The sequence below is a fragment of the Cinclus cinclus genome, chromosome 33 (genome assembly GCF_963662255.1).
Source record: "Cinclus cinclus chromosome 33, bCinCin1.1, whole genome shotgun sequence".
Taxonomy (NCBI): domain Eukaryota; kingdom Metazoa; phylum Chordata; class Aves; order Passeriformes; family Cinclidae; genus Cinclus; species Cinclus cinclus.
In genome coordinates this window covers 1,659,677-1,679,858 of record NC_085078.1, presented here as the reverse complement: position 1 = coordinate 1,679,858, position 20,182 = coordinate 1,659,677, and the positions used below count along the sequence as shown (strand labels likewise).

Genomic DNA, 20,182 nt, shown 5'->3' with positions numbered 1-20,182 from the left:
TTTCTCCCGCCAACTCCGACAGCGAAGTCTTCAGGACTCATCCAGGTTGGTAGCATATTCCGAAAAACAGGGACAGAAAGTCAGCCAAAGAAAAAAGTAGGAAAGGGAAAGGGAAAGGGAAAGGGAAAGGGAAAGAACAAGTTCAATCTTTCAAAGTAATTTCAATTTAAGTAAGTATTTTCAATTTAAAACACAAGTAAAATTATTAATCAGTAATTTCAATTTGAAACACTAATTTAAGTAATTTCAATTGAAAACACAAGTAAAATAATTAATAAGTAAGCTGAACACAATTTAAAATAATGAATAAGCAATTTCAGTACAAAACACAAGTAAGATAATTAAAAAACAAGTCAATACCAGTACATCATTTCAACACAATTTAAAATAATTAAGAAGTATTTTAAGTAGATAATTAATAAAATAAAATAATTTCTAGGTAATTGGAGTTTGAAAACACAAGTCGTCAATATAACATTTTAAATACTCATGTGTTTTTCATCTTGCATCAATAACCTTGGGGACGTCATCAGTGACTGACTTGTGTATATTCATTATGGATGTCAAGTGTGTTAACTGCTTCATCATTCTCCAATTCATGTTGTACAGGATTGCTGATATAAGCAAAACCAATCAAAACCAAAATCAAAAGGACAGTGATGGGATGACACAATTTGTTCAGGACACCTGTGGCAGTAGGTGACCACCCAAAGAGGGTATCCCACCACTTGAGTTCAGCATCTTTCTTTACTCTTTCCAAAACATGATGTAGTTCCTTTACATGGTGATGAAGAGTTATCAGAGTTTTGGTCTGTTTTTCTTAATCCTTTCCAAAATTTCAATTAAATCCTGGGGAAGCAGCAATTGCTTTACCAGAGCGAGGTTCATTCCAACGGGAGTAGGCAATAAATGGTGGATTCATGTGTAATTGGACTGCAAAAGGTGGCAAGACGTAACTGGGACTACATAAGGAAATCACATCCTACAATTCTAGTAAAGTTACAAATGCAAACATTCGAATGATTTTTAGTATGCACTACCAAATTTTCTATGATAACAGGTTGCCAGCAGTTCTTAAGCATACACAACCATTGCCTATATAAATCAGCACCGTTTCAGGAATCTCGTTTGGACGTATTTCAAAGTTACAAACATTTGGCTCTGTGTCCAAACAAATATCTTGAGCTCTAATTGCGTTACTTTCACAGATAAACCCTTGTTGTTCCCGGACAGTACAAGTTTCCAAATTCACAGTTTCCCACTTCTCACCAATTTGACGGGCCCATTCTCTATGCTTAAAAGGATAGAGAATAGCTCCATCACGATTCAGCCCGAATGCAATGATGGCGAATATGGAATGCACTGAAGCATTATGTATCATCAGCACAAAGGCTCTGGCTGTGTTTGTGCTGGGGTCATAGCTAAAATGTACCAAGTTCCACCAGGATTGGAATTCTCCTTCAAAGTCAGTGGCACTATCCCAAATTCTTTGCCGAATTTCAGTAGGAAAAGTGCCTTCCTCGCCTTCTCTGATAATTGAGGCAGCAACAAACCGCACCCACAGGTGAGCCTGGATACAGCTGAGACCTAAAGAGATGTTATTTTGTGCAGCACCGAGTTCATCAGTTATCGGTTTGCGGTCATTTGCATTTACCTTTTCCCAATTTGCCAAAATGTTTGATAGGAACCATTGTTGGGTTCCCAAAGCTGTCAAAGATGACTGCAGTGGTTGCTGTAATTTGGTGACATCTCCAGACGTAGTAGCCAATTTATTCCTCAGTACTTCTGAATCAATGCTACTGAAAATTCCCAATCCTGCTCCCACAACGCCGATTATGTCTCTTGTCATTCGTTTGTTAAAAGGGTTCAGGATAAGCGGGGGTGGAGTAGCAGGTGTCACAATAGTAACATCAAATTCCCCCCAGTATTTTGTATTGTTTTTACCACACATGATTTTATGGGAAAACTGTACAGCAATGAAATGGAGCCAACAATTCTGATTTTAAATTTTACAAAGTACAACACGGCCGTGAGGTCTTGTGCCATAACTGTGTACAAGTTTGATGAGGGATTCAGCAATGAATTTATGTGTTATTGTAACCATGAAGCTTTGTCATTTCAATCTTGTTGGTTTAGTTCAAGTAAAATTATACCAACAGTCAGGAAGTATCAGCAGTGTTATCATGGGTTATCTGGTTCTTCATGTCCCTCGGTGCTCTTCTGTGAAAAGTAAACGCAACAGAGTCTGCCATGAAGAGGCAGGAAATTAAAATGATGAAACTATCTAGCATGTGTGAAGCTACCCACCGCATGGCAAAATTCTCTTACCTTGCGATATTTCAAATTTCTTGCCACCTCTCTCTTTTGCCATACTGGAATTCGGTTAACTTCCCAATCATTTTGCTGCCAAAAAGGAAGCCACTCTGTACATCCCTGAAACACAGCATAAGAGTCAGTGTAGATGCAAACAAGAGAGGTATTGTGTACCTCACACTGGAAAACACTCCAGGCAGCCATCAGTTCCCCAACGTGAGCACTGCCTTCTCCCTCAGTAATGATTCATTCATCAGAAGTGTGGAGGGCTACTGCTCTGTGTTTCCACACCTTTCCCTCTGGTTTGGCAGAAGCATCAGTGAACCAAGAATTTGCTGATTGTTCAGAGGAGAAAGGAGGGGCTACTTTAATTGCCGAGGCAGCTTTGTCTTGGCTGCTCCCCAAGCTCTCAGTTTCTTGTATAGCCCAATGTTTTATAGCAACTTCTGTTATTGAGAAGATGTTACAATAATGTTCAATCTGGGCATACCACTTCCTAGCTGAGGATCTATGGGCCACCGCGTCAGGCAGGGGAGCCCCAGTAGTGACCACTACGATCACTTTGAAAGGACCTCTTAATGTAATTGGTCGTTGCCCTACAATTTTCTCCACTTCTATGAGAGCTAAGCTAACCGCAAACAGTCATTTAACCCAGATAGCGTATCTTTATTCAGCATCTTGAAAGCCACGGAAATACAAACAAATAACAGGCCTTGTAGGACCATCAGGGCCTTGTTGCCATATGTGAACTGACAACCCCGAGATGGGGAATCCCCACTCTACCTGGAAAGGGTCTGTGGGGTGAACAGGGCCCAGGGCTTGATGAGCTGTTGCTTCAAAAATCAGCACTTGCAGTGCTTCCTCCTGAGAAAGAGTCCAATCCCATTTCACCCCTTCCCTCAGCAAGTCATAAAGAGGCCTGGCAATTATTGAAAAGTCTGGAATGTGCTTTCTCCAGAACACTAATAATGTCCACATTTTATGGCTCTTGGCAGGACAACGCGAAGGTGAACCTGGTGTCTGCTGAGAAGGGGTTGTATAGGGAGAAAAGGGAATGGGGCCCAGAGTCAGTGGAACCATTTTTGGTACATTGCTCTGCTTCTTTCAGTGGGTCCAGAAGTTCTAAAGTTTTAGTGTGTTCCTCTCTTAGAGCACTTTCTAACAACTGTTTCTCATTTTGCAACAAAGAGCACTCATGTTTTCCAACAAAGATACTTGTTCCTTTCTTCATTTAGTTGTTCTGGCAAAATTTGAACTCATTTTTGTAGAGAATTTATAATTGTAGTCTCCTCATTTGTTTGCTTGAAGTGATTTTCTAGAGCTGCCCTAAGACAGGCTCCCAAAACAGAACAGAGTACAGTTTTATTTTTGTACAGTTTGAATTTTGACTCCCTTTGCAGAGAACATATTCCATCAATCACATTTTCTAAATTATACCAATTATTTGGTGCCCACTCTTCTCCTCCCTGAGAGGGTCTGGCACTATATATAGCTAATAGAGCAAAAAATGCAGCTTTATTTGTTGCACTGCAATTTTCACTCATTTTATGAAGGGGCAAGTAAAAACCACTGCAGGGAGGTATATCACTTAAGTTACACACACACACACACACACACGCGCGCACACACACACACACAACTTTTCTCTGTGTTCCCTTTCACTTCCCTGTGTGGGTGAAGAGACCGAAGCTGCTTGGGAGGCACTAGCTTCAGTACAAATCTCTGGTTGTCTCTTTGCTACACCAAGCAGTCAAAAAAACCACAATAAAAACCAACAAAAACAGTCCTGTCTTCCACACCAAGAGATCCTAGAGTGAAATTCTACAGACAGAGCCCTCAAACAAGTGTGGGGGTGCTCTCCACCTAGGCCTGTGCAGTTTGCAGGAAATCTGAACTTGCCCCCCTTGCTTTCTGGACAAGCTCACTCCTTTTGAGGTGACCAGCTAGGTGCGGCTGGAGCAAGATGTCCTTCCCCTATTACAGACTACACACAACCTTGCAGCCCTTCTGTCTGTCATAATCCAGTCCGTGATGCCAATTTAATGTCACGATCCGCCAATCCAGGCGGGGATCGTGATGCTTTGTTTTGATCTTGAGGTGCAAGACACAGAGCGGGGGGACAGCAGTATGCGTCAATATAGCACTTTATTTGATGCTAACAATTCAGTTGTGCGACAGAGGGGAGAGTTTAAGGAAACAAAAGGGGAAAAGAGGGGAAGGGAAATAGCTACCAAGGGATGGGACGGAGTCCTCGTGGTCTTCGGCCAATAGACGTGTCTTCCTTACGTGGGGAGATCTCAAGAGGCTTCTCCAAAGAGTCACCGTTTTACAGTCTTTTCTCAAAGTGAGCGATGTCTGGCCAAGAGGTGGGGAGATTTATGGACCGTTGTGTGCTCAGAGAAGCAGGTGCCAATCTGGCTGGGCTAGTGTGGCCTCGAAGAGCAGTGCACCATGACGGCACAGCACAGCACAGCTGCAAACAGTTATTTGGTAAACCTCTACCTCGGCCAGGCCAGAACTGTTCAAAGGCAACCAGGCCAGAAAACTCCTGTCTGGACTGAGTGGGGTTCACCGGGGTCTTCTTGTGATGGTCGTGAGGCAAATGAGGGAAACTTCGGACCGTCTCTTCCAGATGACAGGAGATGAATTCCCAGAAGTGGCTGTAACGGCCATCTATGGGGTTGGGAGCACTTTGGAGTCTGGGGATGCTTTTGGGGTGAGCCAATTGGGTGCTGCGGGGGCACTTAGAGATCCTGGGAGGTCTGGGGGACACATACGTGACATGTGGTGGGTGGACACTGGGGTTCTGTGAAGCCCAGGGCATGACGGGCGTTGTTGTCCCAGCTCCAACGGGGCTCAACTGGGCCGTGGGGCATGACGGGAGCCACAGGCAAAAACAGAAAAGATGGCGCCGACACCAGGCACCGCCCCCAAAGTGCCAAGACCCAGCACTGATTGGTTGTGTGCAGTGATGGGCGGGAGTCTTGGCAAATGGGAGGCACCAGAGGCAGGAGCCCACTCCATCCCCAGTACAGCCCGTACAAACCCAGTGCCCCTCCAGGTCATCCCAGTACACCCCAGTCCCACCCAATACACCTGGCTTAGTTCCCAGTCCATTCCAGTTCCTCCCCGTATTATCCACAGTAGGCGTCAGTGTCCCCCAGCCATCCCCACAGTGCGCCCTGTGTCCCTAGTTTGTCCCAGTACTTCCAAGTATCAATCCCAGTATGTCCCAGTAGTTTTCAGTGCAACCCCACAGTCCATCCCAGTCCACCCAGATTCCCCCTCAGCATTCCCCATGTTCCCACGTTGACCCACTCCTCCCCAGTATCACTCCCAGTATGTCCCAGCGTTTCCCACAGTGCTCCCAGTGTTGCCCAGTATGTCCCAGTTCTCCCAAATGTTTCCAAGGAAACCTGAACTTCTCACGGTTGCCGTGGCACACAAACCCAGCCGTGGGATCAGTGCAGTGTCCATGGCCCTGTACAGCCCCTGGCAGTGGCCCAGTGCAGGATGCGATGATGATCCACCCGCAGAGCTGGCCCAGGGCAGGCTCTGCAGTGCTTTTGGTGGCACCTTGGGCAGGCACACTCCTGAGGACTATGTCTGTTTGCAGTGGAGAAAATTAGGAGTTTTAGATTGTTTAAAAAAATTAAAAAGGGAAAACATTTCTTTCCTGAGCGCAGCCAGTTCTCCAAGCAAAGCAGGTTCCAGATGAGGGAGGACAGACGGGATGGGGCTGGGCAAAGTGGAGCAAGGTTGTCCACACTGGGTCAGACCTCAAGGCACAGCTTCTCTGAGCAGGCCAGACCTGCCGAGGAGAGACCCTGAATCAATATCAACCACATAATGCTCTAATCACCTCTGCTCTAAAATCAGCAGTAATAAAATACACCCTTTAAAACTCCAATGGATATTTCTCCATAACTGCAGCAGAAAACCTTCCTCATGGACTGCACCAGACCAGAGGGAAATCAAGGCAGAGCCGTGGTTTGTCAGGACTTGCTTGATCCCAGTGAGCCCCGTGGTGCATTTGGTGCTGAGTCCTTGAACCTCAGGGCCTAGGAGGAGATTGCACAAACCCTTCGAGGAGTCCAATTCAGAAGAACCTTTCAGCTGCTGCCCATGCCTGTGCCTTGGGCTGGCCCAGACTCCTTCTGGGGGATGTGTTGCATCTCAGCCCTGCTCTGGGAGAGAAATTCCTTCTCCTTGTTTCCAGTCTGGGCCTCCACAGCTGCCCATGGTATTAATTGTTTCTTTCTCTGGATATTCTCTGTCAAAAGAGCCATCATCTCTGAAACTGCCCATCAATCCCTCCCAGGGCTCTCCTCTGCTGTCCTCAGTCTCCAGCCCACTGAGCACAGAACTCCTTTCTCCACTCCTTTGACCACTATCAAATGGTCATGTGCTTGAGGCCATGGGCACCTGGACAAGAAGGACAGTTCTTTTCCATAGAAAGGAACGTAGGGAGCCCCAGTGTTTCAAAGGCAGGGAAGAGTCGGCCCTCAGGAAGCCAAGGTAACCTACATAGTCCTGGCAGCTTTTGTCTGGGAGCTATCCTTGTATATATCCAGAATTTCAGAGGCAGTATCCCAATCTTGGCCGTCAAGGACTGTGCTTGAACGATGTTTTATTCTCCATGGAAAGAAAAGGCTCAGGGGCTGCCCCCGGGGTGCGCGGGGCTTGGCACAGGGCTGAGAAGGCAACGGAAAAACGGAAAAACGGATAAACGGCCATGGGGACAAACGGCCCCAGGGCTTCAGTTGCAGTTGCAGCAGCAGCAGCAGCGGCAGCAGCAGCAGCAGCAGCGAATCAAGCGACTTTGTCGACCCTCTGGATCTCCTCTCCCTCTCCCGCAGTCCCACAGCCTCTCTCAGTCTCCGTTTCCCGGTGTCTCCCTCCTCTCCCAGTCTCCCTCTCCCCGTTCCGAGCCGGCTCATGCCCCCAGCCCGCCCTCGGCCCCGGGCGGGGCTTCCCCGTCCCCGTCCCCGTCCCCGGCCGTCCTGCCGCGGTCTCTCCTCCGCCCGGCTCTGGCTGTACTGGCAGTGGCGCTGCTGGGCGGGGATCAGTGCCTGGTGCGGCATCGCCTCCCTTTGGCTCCGCCTGCCCCGGCCCCGGCCCCGGCCCCGGCCCCGGCCCCGGCCCCGGCCCCGGCCCCGGCCCCGGCCCCGGCCCCGGCCGCAACGTGGGCTCCGACCTCGGCCTCAACGCGGGGTCCGGCCCCGACCCCGGGCCCGGCCGCAGCCCCAGCCCCAACGTGGGTCCCAGTCCCGGTCCCGGTCCCGGTCCCGGCGCCGGCTGCTCCGGGAACCCGCAGAGCGCACACAGGGCGCGGCCGCTCCCGCCGCCTCCGTTGGGGCTTCCCCGGCCCGAGCTCCGCCGCTCGGCAGCGCGGCCGCTGGCCCCGAGCCGCCGCTGTCGCGTTCCAAAGAGCGAACGCCAGGGGCTGCCCGGCCCGGGACGGCTGAGGGGCGCTCGGGGCCCGTGTCTGGCCCCGGGCCGAGCGCTGACAGCCGCGTCTCGCCGGCAGGGAAGGTGGAGCACGGCATTAAGGAGCGCTACCAGCTCGGTTCGCTGCCGGGGCGCGGCGGCTTCGGCAGCGTCTGGGCGGCGACGCGGCTCTCGGACGGCGCCCCGGTGAGTGGAGGGGCCGGCGGCGGGCGGAGGAGGAGGAGGCTGAGGAGGGGTCGGGGAAGGATGGGGCTCGGCAGGGCGGGCGGCGAGCTAAGCCCTCTGCTCCCCTTGGCTTGCAGGTGGCCATCAAAAGGGTGCCACGGAACCGCGTCCGACACTGGGGTGAGCTGGTGAGTGAGCGGGGGTCAGCGGGAGAAGCCGGGGCGTGCGGGGTGGGCATGAGCCGAGGCCCAGCAGGGTGGACAGCGCGTGTGGGGCCAGCAGAGCATCCCGGGCTGGGTGAGGGCTTCCCGAGCCCTGGCACGGCATCAGCCCCGCTGACGGCATCGTGGTCCTCCTGCAGCCCGACGGCACCAGCGCACCAATGGAGATCGTGCTCCTGGACAAGGTGTCCACTGGCTTCCCTGGTGTTGTCCAGCTGCTGGAGTGGCTTGAGCTCCCCAGCGACATCCTGATGGTGCTGGAGCGCCCGGAGCGGTGTCAGGACCTCTGTCATTTCATTCGGGCACGGGGGTTCCTGTCCGAGGAGGTGGCGCGGCAGCTGTTCCGCCAGGTGCTGGAGGCCGTGCAGCACTGCACCAGCTGCGGAGTCCTGCACAGGGACGTCAAACCGGAGAACATCCTCGTTGACCTGGCCAGCGGGCAGGCAAAACTGATTGATTTTGGCTGTGGCACCTACCTGCAGGACACAGCCTACACTCACTTTGCAGGTGAGCCCACACAGCGCCGTCTTCCCGCTCCCAGCATCTCCTGGCCCAACAGCTCAGGGCCCAGCCTGGCTGTGGGAGCGCGGACTCTCCTTTTTGCTGCCAGTCATGGCACTGAGTCTTCAGCTGAGTTGCTTTCCACTGGGGGGGGCTGGGGGGACAGCTTCCAGCCCTGCTGGCAGCCTTTGCCAGCCGCTGTGCCCAGGACTGGGGCTGGGGCAGCCAGCCTGACAAAAACACCCATGGGTGGGGGTAGTAGGGGAGCAGGGGAGGGGCAGAACCTGCGCACCCGCTGTTTTGGAGTGCAGGTGAGAAAGGGCTTGCACTACTGTGCTCACCTTGTTTGCCTTGGCCTCATAATTGTTTTTTGGGGCAATGCAGGCAGGGAGGATGGAGACATGGATTTCCCCACCACTGAGTGGGTTTTTCCTTGTCATGCTCAGGCCTTGCTAGGGCTTCTGCTGCCCTCTTGCAGCACCAGTGGCTTCTTTTCCAAGCCCAAGTTTGTACACACGTCCCAGGTGCTGGCCAGAGGCAAGGGGTCACACCATGTGCCATTGGTGCAGCCCTAGCATGGCCAAGGATTCTGGGGCCAGGCTCTGGGAGCAGCAGCATTCCCCTGATGAACTCCATCTCTGTCCCATAGGAACACGGTCCTACAGCCCCCCGGAATGGACCCGCTTTGGCTGGTACTATGGCAAGCCAGCTACCATCTGGTCCCTGGGCATCCTGCTGCACCAGATGGTCTGTGGGAAGCACCCTTTCAGGAGGGGCCGGAACATCAGCTGGAACCATCAGCTCTCACTGCCACAACGGCTCTCTCAAGGTGAATCCTCATCTCTGGGCACGGGGGGAATGGGAGGCAGTGCTGGGAGACAGCAGTGGGCTCGTGAGCATCCCGCTCTGGCAGCTGCTGAGCACGTGGCACAGGTCCTGCTCTCCTGCTCTCCTCCAAAACAAAGAACTGATGGGAGGCTTTAGGCCCAGCTCTGAGCACACGCAGCATGGCTTGGGCATGGGAATAATGGGGCAAAGCAGACTGCAGCCTCCTCCAAGTGACCGGTGGTTTCTGCTTTCTCTCTCCAGACTGCCAAGATCTGATCAAAAGGTGTTTATCCATGCTCGACATAGAAAGGCCCTCATTAGAAGACCTGCTTTGTGACCCTTGGATGCAGCAAATTCACCTGACGTAGAAGAAGGGAGAGAGCCACAGGCGCACTTTGATGCAGGGCTCTGGTAAGTTCCAGCTCCACACAGGCCTTGGCAATCAGAAGCAAAGAAGCCCAGACTGTTTTGTCCTGCCTGTGCCACTGCACCCAGGTCATCAGATGGGAACACCCAGCCCTTGGGCTGGAGCTGAGCTGCTCTCTGCCCAGCACTGGTGGCCACCATCTGAGCTGGTTTGGCTTGTCCTGGTTCACTGACAGCTGGGGCCCTGGGCAGAACACTGAGAGCCTGGTCTCCCCCCCAGGGAAGGAGAAGGAGCCCCTGGAGAAGCTGTAGCAGGTGGGGCTGCTGCTGCTGGGGACAGCGAGGATGACATCAAGGATGACAACCTCTTCCTCCACCTGGCCACTGGCAAGCTGAAGATGACAGACTTGGATTCTGGCACCTTCTTCAAAGCCAGGCTCCACACAGCAAATTTACAGATGAGTCCAGACCCAGGGGGATGCTCCCAGATTTGGGCATTGCACAGCCTGCCCCGGAAACAAAGGTTCCCCCTTTGCTGGGGAGGATAAAATTGATTCTTCTGTCGTCTGCCAAGCTGCCTTTTGGCAGGACTGGGGGATGGGCTGGGGTGGGTACGAAATGGGAGTTGGCTCCTGGCCCTGCCAACAGCCCCCAGCACCCACCGTGCCCCAGCTGGGGCTGGGGCAGCCAGCTTGACACAAACAAAGCCCCGTGGTGGGAGCAGAGGTGGGGCTCCAGAATTGTGCTTGGCTGCTTTGCTTTGCAGGCAAGGAAGGGCTTGGGCTGCTCCACTGCCCTTGCTTGCTTTGGGATCACCATAACTTTTGCGGCAGCGCAGGGGGAAAGGGAGAAAGCACGGGCTGCTCTCAGCCATGGGTGGCTTTTTCCCTGGCATGTAGGGTTGGGCCTTCCTCAAGCCCTTGATAGAGATAAGATTTTTTACCATTTCTCTTTTCCCCCCCTTTGCACTGTAACCTATTTTCATTATTTTGTTGTTTGTTTCTCTAAAGGAAGTGTTCCAGGTGGGGTCCAGTGTGGATCAGGAGGTGCTTGGGACCAGCTGCGGTGTGGACGGGCCGTGCGCTTGGAGAAGGCTGAGGACATCGTTTGGGACCAGCTTTTCTGCCAGCAGCGATGGCATGAGGTGAGTCCCCGTCTTCTTTGCATGGTGGGATAAGAGCTTTTGGGAAATGGCAGCAAACACCGGAGCATCCTGCTGTGGCAGCTGCTGAGGAGGAGGATGTGCCATGGCTGGCTGCAGGCTGGGCACATGTCCTGCCCTCCTGCTCTGCTGCCCAATGAGGGGCAGCAATGATGGGCAGCTTTGGGCACTGCTCTGGGCATGGCCAGCGTGGCCTGGGCACCGTGGGAGCTGGGACAAGGGTGAGCCTTCAGGAGCCTTCAGCTGACGGGCAATTTCTGGTTTCTCTCCTTGCAGCCGGGCCCTGTGGATGCTGAGGCTGCTCTGGGCTCTGCCAGGGCTCTGCTGCAGCTCAGCACCGGGCCTGAATCAGCTAAAGGAGAAATGGTGTGACCTGCAGCAGAGACTTGCTTGAGCATTTTGGCAACGCAGCTCAAGTTTGCAGAGTGTACACCTCCAAGGGAAAACAAAGTAAACCTGTTCAATACCTTCTGAAATGAAATCCATCTGGAACGACCCCAAATGACATTTTCAGCTTGCACAAGCTGTAGCTCAGCCCTCCTCTGAACAGTTCTCTCCCCCACCTGCCTTTTACTTCACAACTGCTCCCTCCTTTCCCCCACCGAGTTCCCAGCCCATCACAGTCTCCATCACGTTGTTGCCTTCCTTGATGCCCCTCACCACGAGGAACACTGATCCCCAGGCTTAGGATCTCATGCTGTCACTGGCTGAAGAGCAGCAATGTCTCAGAGGTCCAGTGAGATTTTAGTGTCATTCAGAGCTGCTCTCCAGCCCTCAGTTCTCCTCACTGCTGAGTTCCCACTCCCTTTTCCTCGTCCTTCCAGCAGGATGAACTCTGTGAATCCCCCTGAGCTTCCCCACTCTTCCCAGCCCACCCATGCACCTCAGTTAGGCTGAAGCTGAAGCTTCTTTGTCTCCTCTGGCACAGCAGTGCAGTTCCCTGTGCAGGGAGCCCCAGCCCCAGAGCACAGCACACAGCAGTGCTGGGCTGGACCAGCTCCCCTCCACCCCTGCCTTGGCTGTCTGTGGCAACTGAATGCTCCCTGTTTGGAGCTGTCATTGCAGGACGGCCCCAGGGCAGAGCCCAGCCGGGCTCCCACTGCATCCCCTGAAGCCTGGGGCAGACACTGGGCCCTGGGCTGAGGTTCGTGGGGAGCACCCAGAGCTGTGGCTTGCAGTCAGTGTTTGCAAGCCTTGTGTTCTCATCTCCTGCAGCCTGTGGGGAAAACAACCTGTGCTGCCAGGCCAGCACTGCCCCTCTGGGCAGGGACAAGGCTGAAGGGCTTTCCCATTTCAGAGCAGCCAGCATTGAGCCTTGGCAGGGCCTGGCAGGGCTGGAGCCAGGTTTGTCTCCCGTCCAGGACTCACTGCTCACCCACCCCCACTGTGCTCACTTACCCATGGACAGAAGGGTCTGTCTATGCCAGGGGCTCTGGGATGTCTCTGTACCCATGGACTGAAGGGTCTCTCTGTGCCAGGGTTTCCATGATGTCTTTGTACCCACGGGTGTAGAATGAACACAGAGACTGAAAAGTGTCAGTCACGTTGCTTTCACACTCCTTCTTTTCTGTACAAGACACATCCATGTACTCCACCATGTATGGCTATATTAAAAGGGTTGGAAAGGATAGAGATTTCCCACCGAGCTCTAACTTTGGCATAACTCACCTTGGAAGCCAGTGGCCAGGGGATTTTTTTCACAACTCTGTGAGTAGGTGTCCAGGAGCTGAAGGGAGCAGCATTTAGAAGCAATTTCATGCCGGATTTCTATGCAGGAAGTGGAGTTGACAACCATCTGCATCTCTGCAGCTGTGCTGGGACTCTCTTCCCTCCACCTCTGCTCACAGGCACTGCCCCTGCAGGGACAGAAAAGGGTGAGGAAGACCTGTCTTGGTCACACAGGGCAGAGCAGGACGCTTTATTGTACCTCAATGTACAGTGATCATGCCTCTTTACTGTCTGCTTAACACAAACACAGTACCTGCTGATGTAGCAATACTGTGACTAAAGGCATCCCTCTATGGAAAATATTATCAAAAGATAAGAAAAGTAGAACACACCAAATAGAGTAAGAAAAAAGACACTTGGCACAAAGCAGTCTGGGCAGTCTGTAATGAGTTCCATTCTTAAGTTTATACAGACAACAAACAGGCACTTTATTAATAGTTTCTGGAAAGCACAGAGTTGTTATATTCCTCAGGGCATCCTCAAGCTCTGGCTGTAGAGAAGGGGGGGGACAGTTTTGGAGGCACCACCAAGTAGAGAACCGACAGTGCCAGACCCAGGGATGGGCACCAGGGTGGCACAGGTGACCTTTAGATTTTGCAGGGCCCAGGCACAGAGCCAGGGCTGAGGTCACACTCTGTGGGCTGAGGCAGAGCCCCAGCCAGAAATCCCCCCCTGACCCAGCAGCTCTGCAGTGGTGGCCACCAGGCCAGCTTGCCAAGGGAGGCTTGTGGCCATGCCCTGCAGGGAGCGGCTGCTGCCAAGGTGCCTTTGGCGTCTCGGGCTCTCCCTGGCACAGGTCCCACCACGGCACTCTGCTCTCGTGCCCAAGCACAAAAAATTCTGTTTAAACAGAAATATGATTAAGAAAATGTTCTTCTTCCACATCCAGACCACGCTCCTGAGGAGCCTCCAACCTTTGCTCAGCCTGGCCACACACTCACCCACTGAAATTGCCCACAGCTGGGCTTCACTCCGTTTCCAAAACACCAAACATCTTGGGGGAGAGCTGAGAGGAATCATGTAAATGTGGGGGACCTCATCGTGGAGCTACCAGTCCCCAGCCTGACTTGCTTGGCTTTAGGATTGGTCTTTTTGTGTCACTGGGTGCAGGGAACGCACAGGGGCAGCAGAGGACAGCCAGACCCTTCCTTGTCCACTGGACATGTGAAAATCCTTATCCCCACTCCTGTCTCTGCAGGCACTGCTGACCTAGTCATCCACAGAGGCAGTCAGGCATTTCTGTCACACAACACCCACCAGCTTTTCAGCCATACAGGGCTGGGGACTAAAAGGACTTATTAGAGATGCACTGAGGGCTGCTGGGCTGGAGTGGGAGGCAGGAGAAAAGAAGAGGGTCCGTGAGAAGACCTACGGGGAGCAATGGGGTGCAGGAGCTGCTGTGCTCCTGCCCAGAAGCACTGGGGTCCTGGCCAAGAGGCACAGCTGGGGCAGGGGCTGCATTCTAGGTCATCCAGGGTGGTCCTGGGGTGACAGGGATCAGAAGGCAACAGGGGCCCTGGAGAAAAGGGTTCCCTGGGAAAATTCCATGGGGCAGGGGTGTTGTCTAGGGTATCAGTAGGGGTGCACTGGGCTGTGCTAGGACAGACTGGGATTGCCTGGAGTATGGTGACCATGTGCAGATAGGGTCTGAAGCCGGCAGAATTCATGATGCCCACAAGCAGGGTTTTCAAGATCTCAGCATTCTCTTAATCTGTCTCCAGAAGCACCAGGAGACCTTGCAGGTCCCTGGGATGTCCCTAGTGCCAGCAAGGGACGAGAGGACCAAAACTGCCCCGCAATTCCTAGAGAGGATGCCCTCCAATCCCCACACCCCACTCACCTCCCAGAGATCATTTTCCATCCCTTGCAGAAGTGCCTGGAAAGGGTAACAAAGGTTTGATGTGGACTGGGCCTTGTGGGACTGTGGGGAACACAGGTGCAGGGATCAGGGTGGAGGGGGAGACAATGGGATGGGAATTGAGGGCCTCCAAGGATGATCAAAGACACTGAAGTGGGGTGACCTGAAGAGCCCAAAGGACTGGGCTGAGGGTAGGGAAGGGGCCCTGTTGGATGCCGGGGAGAGGAAAGGAATTCCAAAGGAATTCCACTGTAGGGACACAGGATTGCAAGGAAGTGGCTTGATGGAGACAGAAAAAACAGCATGGATGAGGGGAAAACCAACAGGACTGGAAGATGGTTTGGGAGTAGGCAAGGAGTCCAGGAATGGCATCAGGAGAGCCCTGCGTGGCCAGGGAGAAAGGCAAAGCAGTGAGGGGGAAAAGGGAGGAAATGGAATTGGGAATGATCAGTGGGAGGGCATTAGAGCAATACAACAAAGAGGAAAACGTGGTGAGGAGATGTCTGAGAGGGCCAAAAGGATGGGATGGGAGGCTACAGGGCAAGATCATGATATCAGGCCTCACCTTGGCCTGTAGTGAGGGACACAACAGGATAGAGAAGAGCAGGGTCACACTGAGCACCGTCACCTTCATCTTCCTCTTGCACTTGGCAGCGCTCCCTGAGGCTGCACCAGGGCAGGAGCACCTTCATCCCTGCCGGGGCTCCTCCCTGCCCCCTCCCCAACAGCCCCCAGGCTAAAGCCTAGCTTGGTACTGACCCCAGCACTGGCTGGGAGCCCAGCACTGGCACAGACTCCATCCCACCTGCTGCACAGATCCAGCCCCTCCCCTGGCATCTCTCCAACTTCCTGCATGGGGCAATGGCCCTGCAAGGGCCTGAGTGCCTCTGGGGGCCAAAGGGTTGGGAATGGAGCCAATGGCAAGCGTATCCCTACTCCAACACAATCCATCCTTCAACAGTGCCCCAGAGCCAGGTCCCTGCATCTCCCAGTGCTCCTCCCCTCCTGGAGATTTCCCTGCAGGACACTCTAGAGCTGACCCCAGCCCCAAATATGGCATGTGGGAGGGGAGAACATGGGGTCATGGGCAATAGGATCAGCCACATAGCTGGGATCTTCAGGCAATGGGGAATGGTGATCACCTGCAGATAAGGCTGAGGCTTCAGGGATTGCTCAGTTGTAGCACTTCCCACGTCCACAGCATCCCATTTCCCAACCCTGCAGGCTCCAAACTGGTGCAGTCTCCAGCTCCAGAGCAGAGTCCAGAGGGGAATATCTCCCACCCTGCCCCTCACTCTGTCACACCTGCAGCCCCTTTGCCCTCTCAGAGCACCTGGTCCCTCTCTGCACAGCTGCCCCACACACCGAGTCCCAGGGACCCCATCCTCAACAGGGCTCCAACACCACCACTGGCCCAGGCTGGGAGCTGACCACCACTCCCCAAGGGCCCCGTCCCCACAGAGGGTCTCTGCAATGCCCTGGCCAGTGGAACACCAGGACAGTATAAATCCAGACACACACATACACGCGCACACACGGCTATAGGTTTGTCTGAAGGGTTTTGTTGATTATTCAAGAGAAATGTCGCTGGGCTCAAGAGAAAACAGGGGAGTCATTCAGGGATGATCATCTCCTGATGCCTCCGGAGCAGGCTGGACATGGATGTCACCAACTCTTGCAATCCTAAAGCACGGACACCAGAGGGTGACACAGGACACAACATGACAAGAGATGGACCCTGTCCTCACCCCTCTCCCTGGAAGCACTGCTGACCTACCCATGGAAAGCAAGAGCCAGGCGCTTCTGCCTCAAGGGACCCACCAGCTTTTCAGCACAGGGAGCTGGGGACAGAAACGACTTATTAGAGACACACTGGAGGCACTGGGCTGAACTGAGAAAAAAAGGGGAAAGTGAGGGGATCCTGGGGGAAGGGGCCTGTGGGAGCAATGGGGTGCAGGAGCTGCTGCTCTCCTGCTCAGAAGCAGTGGGGTCCTGGCCAAGAGGCACAGCTGGGGCAGGGGCTGCATGCTGGGTCATCCAGGGGATGCTGGGGTGACAGGGATGGGAAGGCAACGGGGAGTCCTGGTCAAGGGGGTTTCCTAGCAAAACTCAAAAGGTGCAGGGGTGTTGTCTGGGGTGTCAGTAGGGGTGCACCGGGCTGTGCTTCCAGCACAGGGATGACCTAGAGTACGGTGGCCATGCAAGGGGAGGGTCTGACACTGGCAGAACTCGTGGTACTCACCAGCGGCGTCTTCAGGATCACAACATTGTCTAAATCCATCTGCAGAGAGATCAGGAGACCTCACTTGTCACTGGGATGCCCTCGGTACCAGCAAGAGATGGGGGGACTAAACTGTCCCCCAGCTCCCTGAGGGGATGCCCTCCAATCCCACCCCCCACTCACCTCCTGGAGATCATTTTCAGTTCCTTGCAGGAGTGTCTGGGAAAGGAGGACAAACCATGGTTCTGGACTGGAACATGTGGGGCTGTGGGACAACAAGGGTTCAGGGACCAAAGGGGGGTTGCGTGGGGGGCAGGCAAAGGGATTGGAATTCAGGGCCTCCAAGGAGGTTGTGGTGAGGCAGCAGGGACCCAAAGGCACCGAGCTGGAGTGAACTGGGGAGGCCAAGGGACTGGGCTGGGGATATGGAAGGGGCCCTGTTTGGGATGCAGGGGAGAAGAAAGGAATTCCAGTGTAGGGACATGGGAGTGAAACAGAGGGGATTGGAGTGGGCAGAAGAAGTAGGACAGATGAGGAGAAGACGAGACTGGGACAGGGTTTGTGAGTGGCAGGTGAATTCACAAATGATGCCAGGAGACACCACTGCAGTGGCCAGAGAGAAAAGCAAAGGATTGAAGTGAAAAAAGGAAAGGAACTGGGAATGATCAGTGCGAGGCCATTCATAGACCCTGGGTGGGATAAAGAGGAGATCCCAGGGCGATTTTGCAAGAAACCAAAGATGGGAAGCTACAAAGGACAGCATGTGGGGACACCATGACATCGGGGCCTCACCTTGGCCTGTGTCAGGGGGCACAGCAGGATGGAGAAGAGCAGGGCCACACTGAGCACACACTGAGCCACCTTCATCTTCCTCTAGCACTGGCAGCACGGGTGGAGGATGCACCAAGTGAGGAGCACATTTATCCCTCACAGGACTCCTCCCTGTGCCCTCCCTGACAAGACCCAAGGCCAAAGCCTGGCTTGGCACAGCCCCCAGTCCTGGCAACAAGCCCAGCCCTGGCACAGAGTACATCCCACCTGCAATATGGATCCAGCCCCCTTTCCCAGCATCTCTCCAGCTTCCTGTATGGGGCAGCCGCCCCTGGAAGGGCCCAGGTACCTGGGGGAAGGGAGCTGGAGACAGGTGAATCCCCACTCCAACACCATCCATCTTCCACCAGACCCCCAGAGCGCTGGGGGATTGGGATCACCTGAAGATGAGGCTGAGGCTTGGAGAATTACACAGGTGTGGCACATCCCACATCCGTACCACCCCATTTTCCAGCGCTGCAGGTCCCAGCTGGTCCAGTCTCCAGCCCCAGAGCACATTCCAGAGGGGAATATCTCCTGTCCTGACCCTCAGCCTGTCACACTTGTGGCCACTGTGCCATCCCAGAGTACCTGGCTCCCACTCTGCACAGCTGCTCTACATGGGGCTTGCCAGGAACCCCATCCCCAACAAGGTTCTCACTCCAGCACTGTCCCTGTCTGGGACTTGCCCACACCTCCCCAAGGCCCTTGTCCCCCCACAGTGTCTCTGCAATGCCCTGGCCCTGGGCCCAGCTCAGTGCTCACCCCGAGCAGGATGTGCCCATCCTGAGGGTTATCGGGGAGTGGGTGTTTGTCCCCAGGCAGCCACTGGGATCAAACTGGGCAAGCAGGTTTCAGCATTTTTAAACCAAAAGCATCATGGTCCCACTCTTCATTTTCCACTGGGAGCTTTGCTAACAGAGGCTTCTAGGAGATGTTTGAGCCCATTCCAGGCAGAGCCTCCTACTCCAGGAGGAACTGCGTTTCCTGTGCCATGGCCAGAGCAGATCCTGCTGCAGGAAAAGCCTCGAGCCAACCCCAACACAGGAAAGGGCTCGGGCACAAGAGCAGAGTGCCGGGGTGGGACCTGTGCCAGGGAGAGCCCGAGACACCAAAGGCACCTTGGCAGCAGCAGCTCCCTGCAGGGCATGGCCACAAGCCTCCCTTGGCAAGCTGGCCTGGTGGCCACCACTGCAGAGCTGCTGGGTCAGGGGGGGATTTCTGGCTGGGGATCTGCCTCAGCCCACAGAGTGTGACCTCAGCCCTGGCTCTGGCACAGCCCCTGTGCCTGGGCCCTGCAAAACCTAAAGGTCACCTGTGCCACCCTGGTGCCCATCCCTGGGTCTGGCACTGTCGGTTCTCTACTTGGTGGTGCCTCCAAAACTGCACCTCCCCTCTCTACAGCCTGAGCTTGAGGATGCCCTGAGGAATATAACAACTCTGTGCTTTCCAGAAACTATTAATAAAGTGCCTGTTTGTTGTCTGTATAAACTTAAGAATGGAACTCATTACAGACTGCCCAGACTGCTTTGTGCCATGTGTCTTTTTTGTTACTCTATTTGGTGTGTTCTACTATTCATTTCTTATCTTTTGATAATATTTTCCATAGAGGGATGCCTTTAGTCACAGTATTGCTACATCAGCAGGTACTGTGCTTGTGTTAAGCAGACAGTAAAGAGGCATGATCACTGTGCATTGAGGTACAATGAAGCGTCCTGCTCTGCCCTGTGTGACCAAGACAGGTCTTCCTCACCCTTTTCTGTCCCTGCAGGGGCAGTGCCTGTGAGCAGAGGTGGAGGGAAGAGAGTCCCAGCACAGCTGCAGAGATGCAGATGGTTGTCAACTCCACTTCCTGCATAGAAATCCGGCATGAAATTGCTTCTAAATGCTGCTCCCTTCAGCTCCTGGACACCTACTCACAGAGTTGTGAAAAAAATCCCCCGGCCACTGGCTTCCAAGGTGAGTTATGCCAAAGTTAGAGCTCGGTGGGAAATCTCTATCCTTTCCAACCCTTTTAATATAGCCATACATGGTGGAGTACATGGATGTGTCTTGTACAGAAAAGAAGGAGTGTGAAAGCAACGTGACTGACACTTTTCAGTCTCTGTGTTCATTCTACACCCATGGGTACAAAGACATCAGGGAAACCCTGGCACAGAGAGACCCTTCAGTCCATGGGTACAGAGACATCCCAGAGCCCCTGGCATAGACAGACCCTTCTGTCCATGGGTAAGTGAGCACAGTGGGGGTGGGTGAGCAGTGAGTCCTGGACGGGAGACAAACCTGGCTCCAGCCCTGCCAGGCCCTGCCAAGGCTCAATGCTGGCTGCTCTGAAATGGGAAAGCCCTTCAGCCTTGTCCCTGCCCAGAGGGGCAGTGCTGGCCTGGCAGCACAGGTTGTTTTCCCCACAGGCTGCAGGAGATGAGAACACAAGGCTTGCAAACACTGACTGCAAGCCACAGCTCTGGGTGCTCCCCACGAACCTCAGCCCAGGGCCCAGTGTCTGCCCCAAGCTTCAGGGGATGCAGTGGGAGCCCGGCTGGGCTCTGCCCTGGGGC

At 54.0% G+C, this 20,182-nt stretch overlaps 1 protein-coding gene across 1 annotated transcript; it reads left to right on the top strand.

The window, feature by feature from the left end:
• The first annotated feature begins 7,251 nt into the window (after nucleotides 1-7,251).
• Nucleotides 7,252-13,948, top strand: LOC134055580 (serine/threonine-protein kinase pim-1-like). The gene is made up of 7 exons (XM_062511984.1): nucleotides 7,252-7,388; nucleotides 7,704-7,950; nucleotides 8,067-8,117; nucleotides 8,291-8,657; nucleotides 9,301-9,480; nucleotides 10,856-10,989; nucleotides 13,934-13,948. The coding sequence occupies exons 1-7, from the start codon at nucleotides 7,252-7,254 to the stop codon at nucleotides 13,946-13,948; spliced, it is 1,131 nt and encodes a 376-aa protein (XP_062367968.1).
• Nucleotides 13,949-20,182: the final 6,234 nt, after the last annotated feature.

Coding starts and splice junctions, on each gene's coding strand:
- LOC134055580 (XM_062511984.1), top strand. CDS start 7,252: ATGCCCCCAGCCCGCCCTCGGCCCCGGGCGGGGCTTCCCCGTCCCCGT. Junction 7,951..8,066: donor GGCTCTCGGACGGCGCCCCG/GTGAGTGGAGGG, acceptor CTTGGCTTGCAG/GTGGCCATCAAAAGGGTGCC. Junction 8,658..9,300: donor AGCCTACACTCACTTTGCAG/GTGAGCCCACAC, acceptor TCTGTCCCATAG/GAACACGGTCCTACAGCCCC.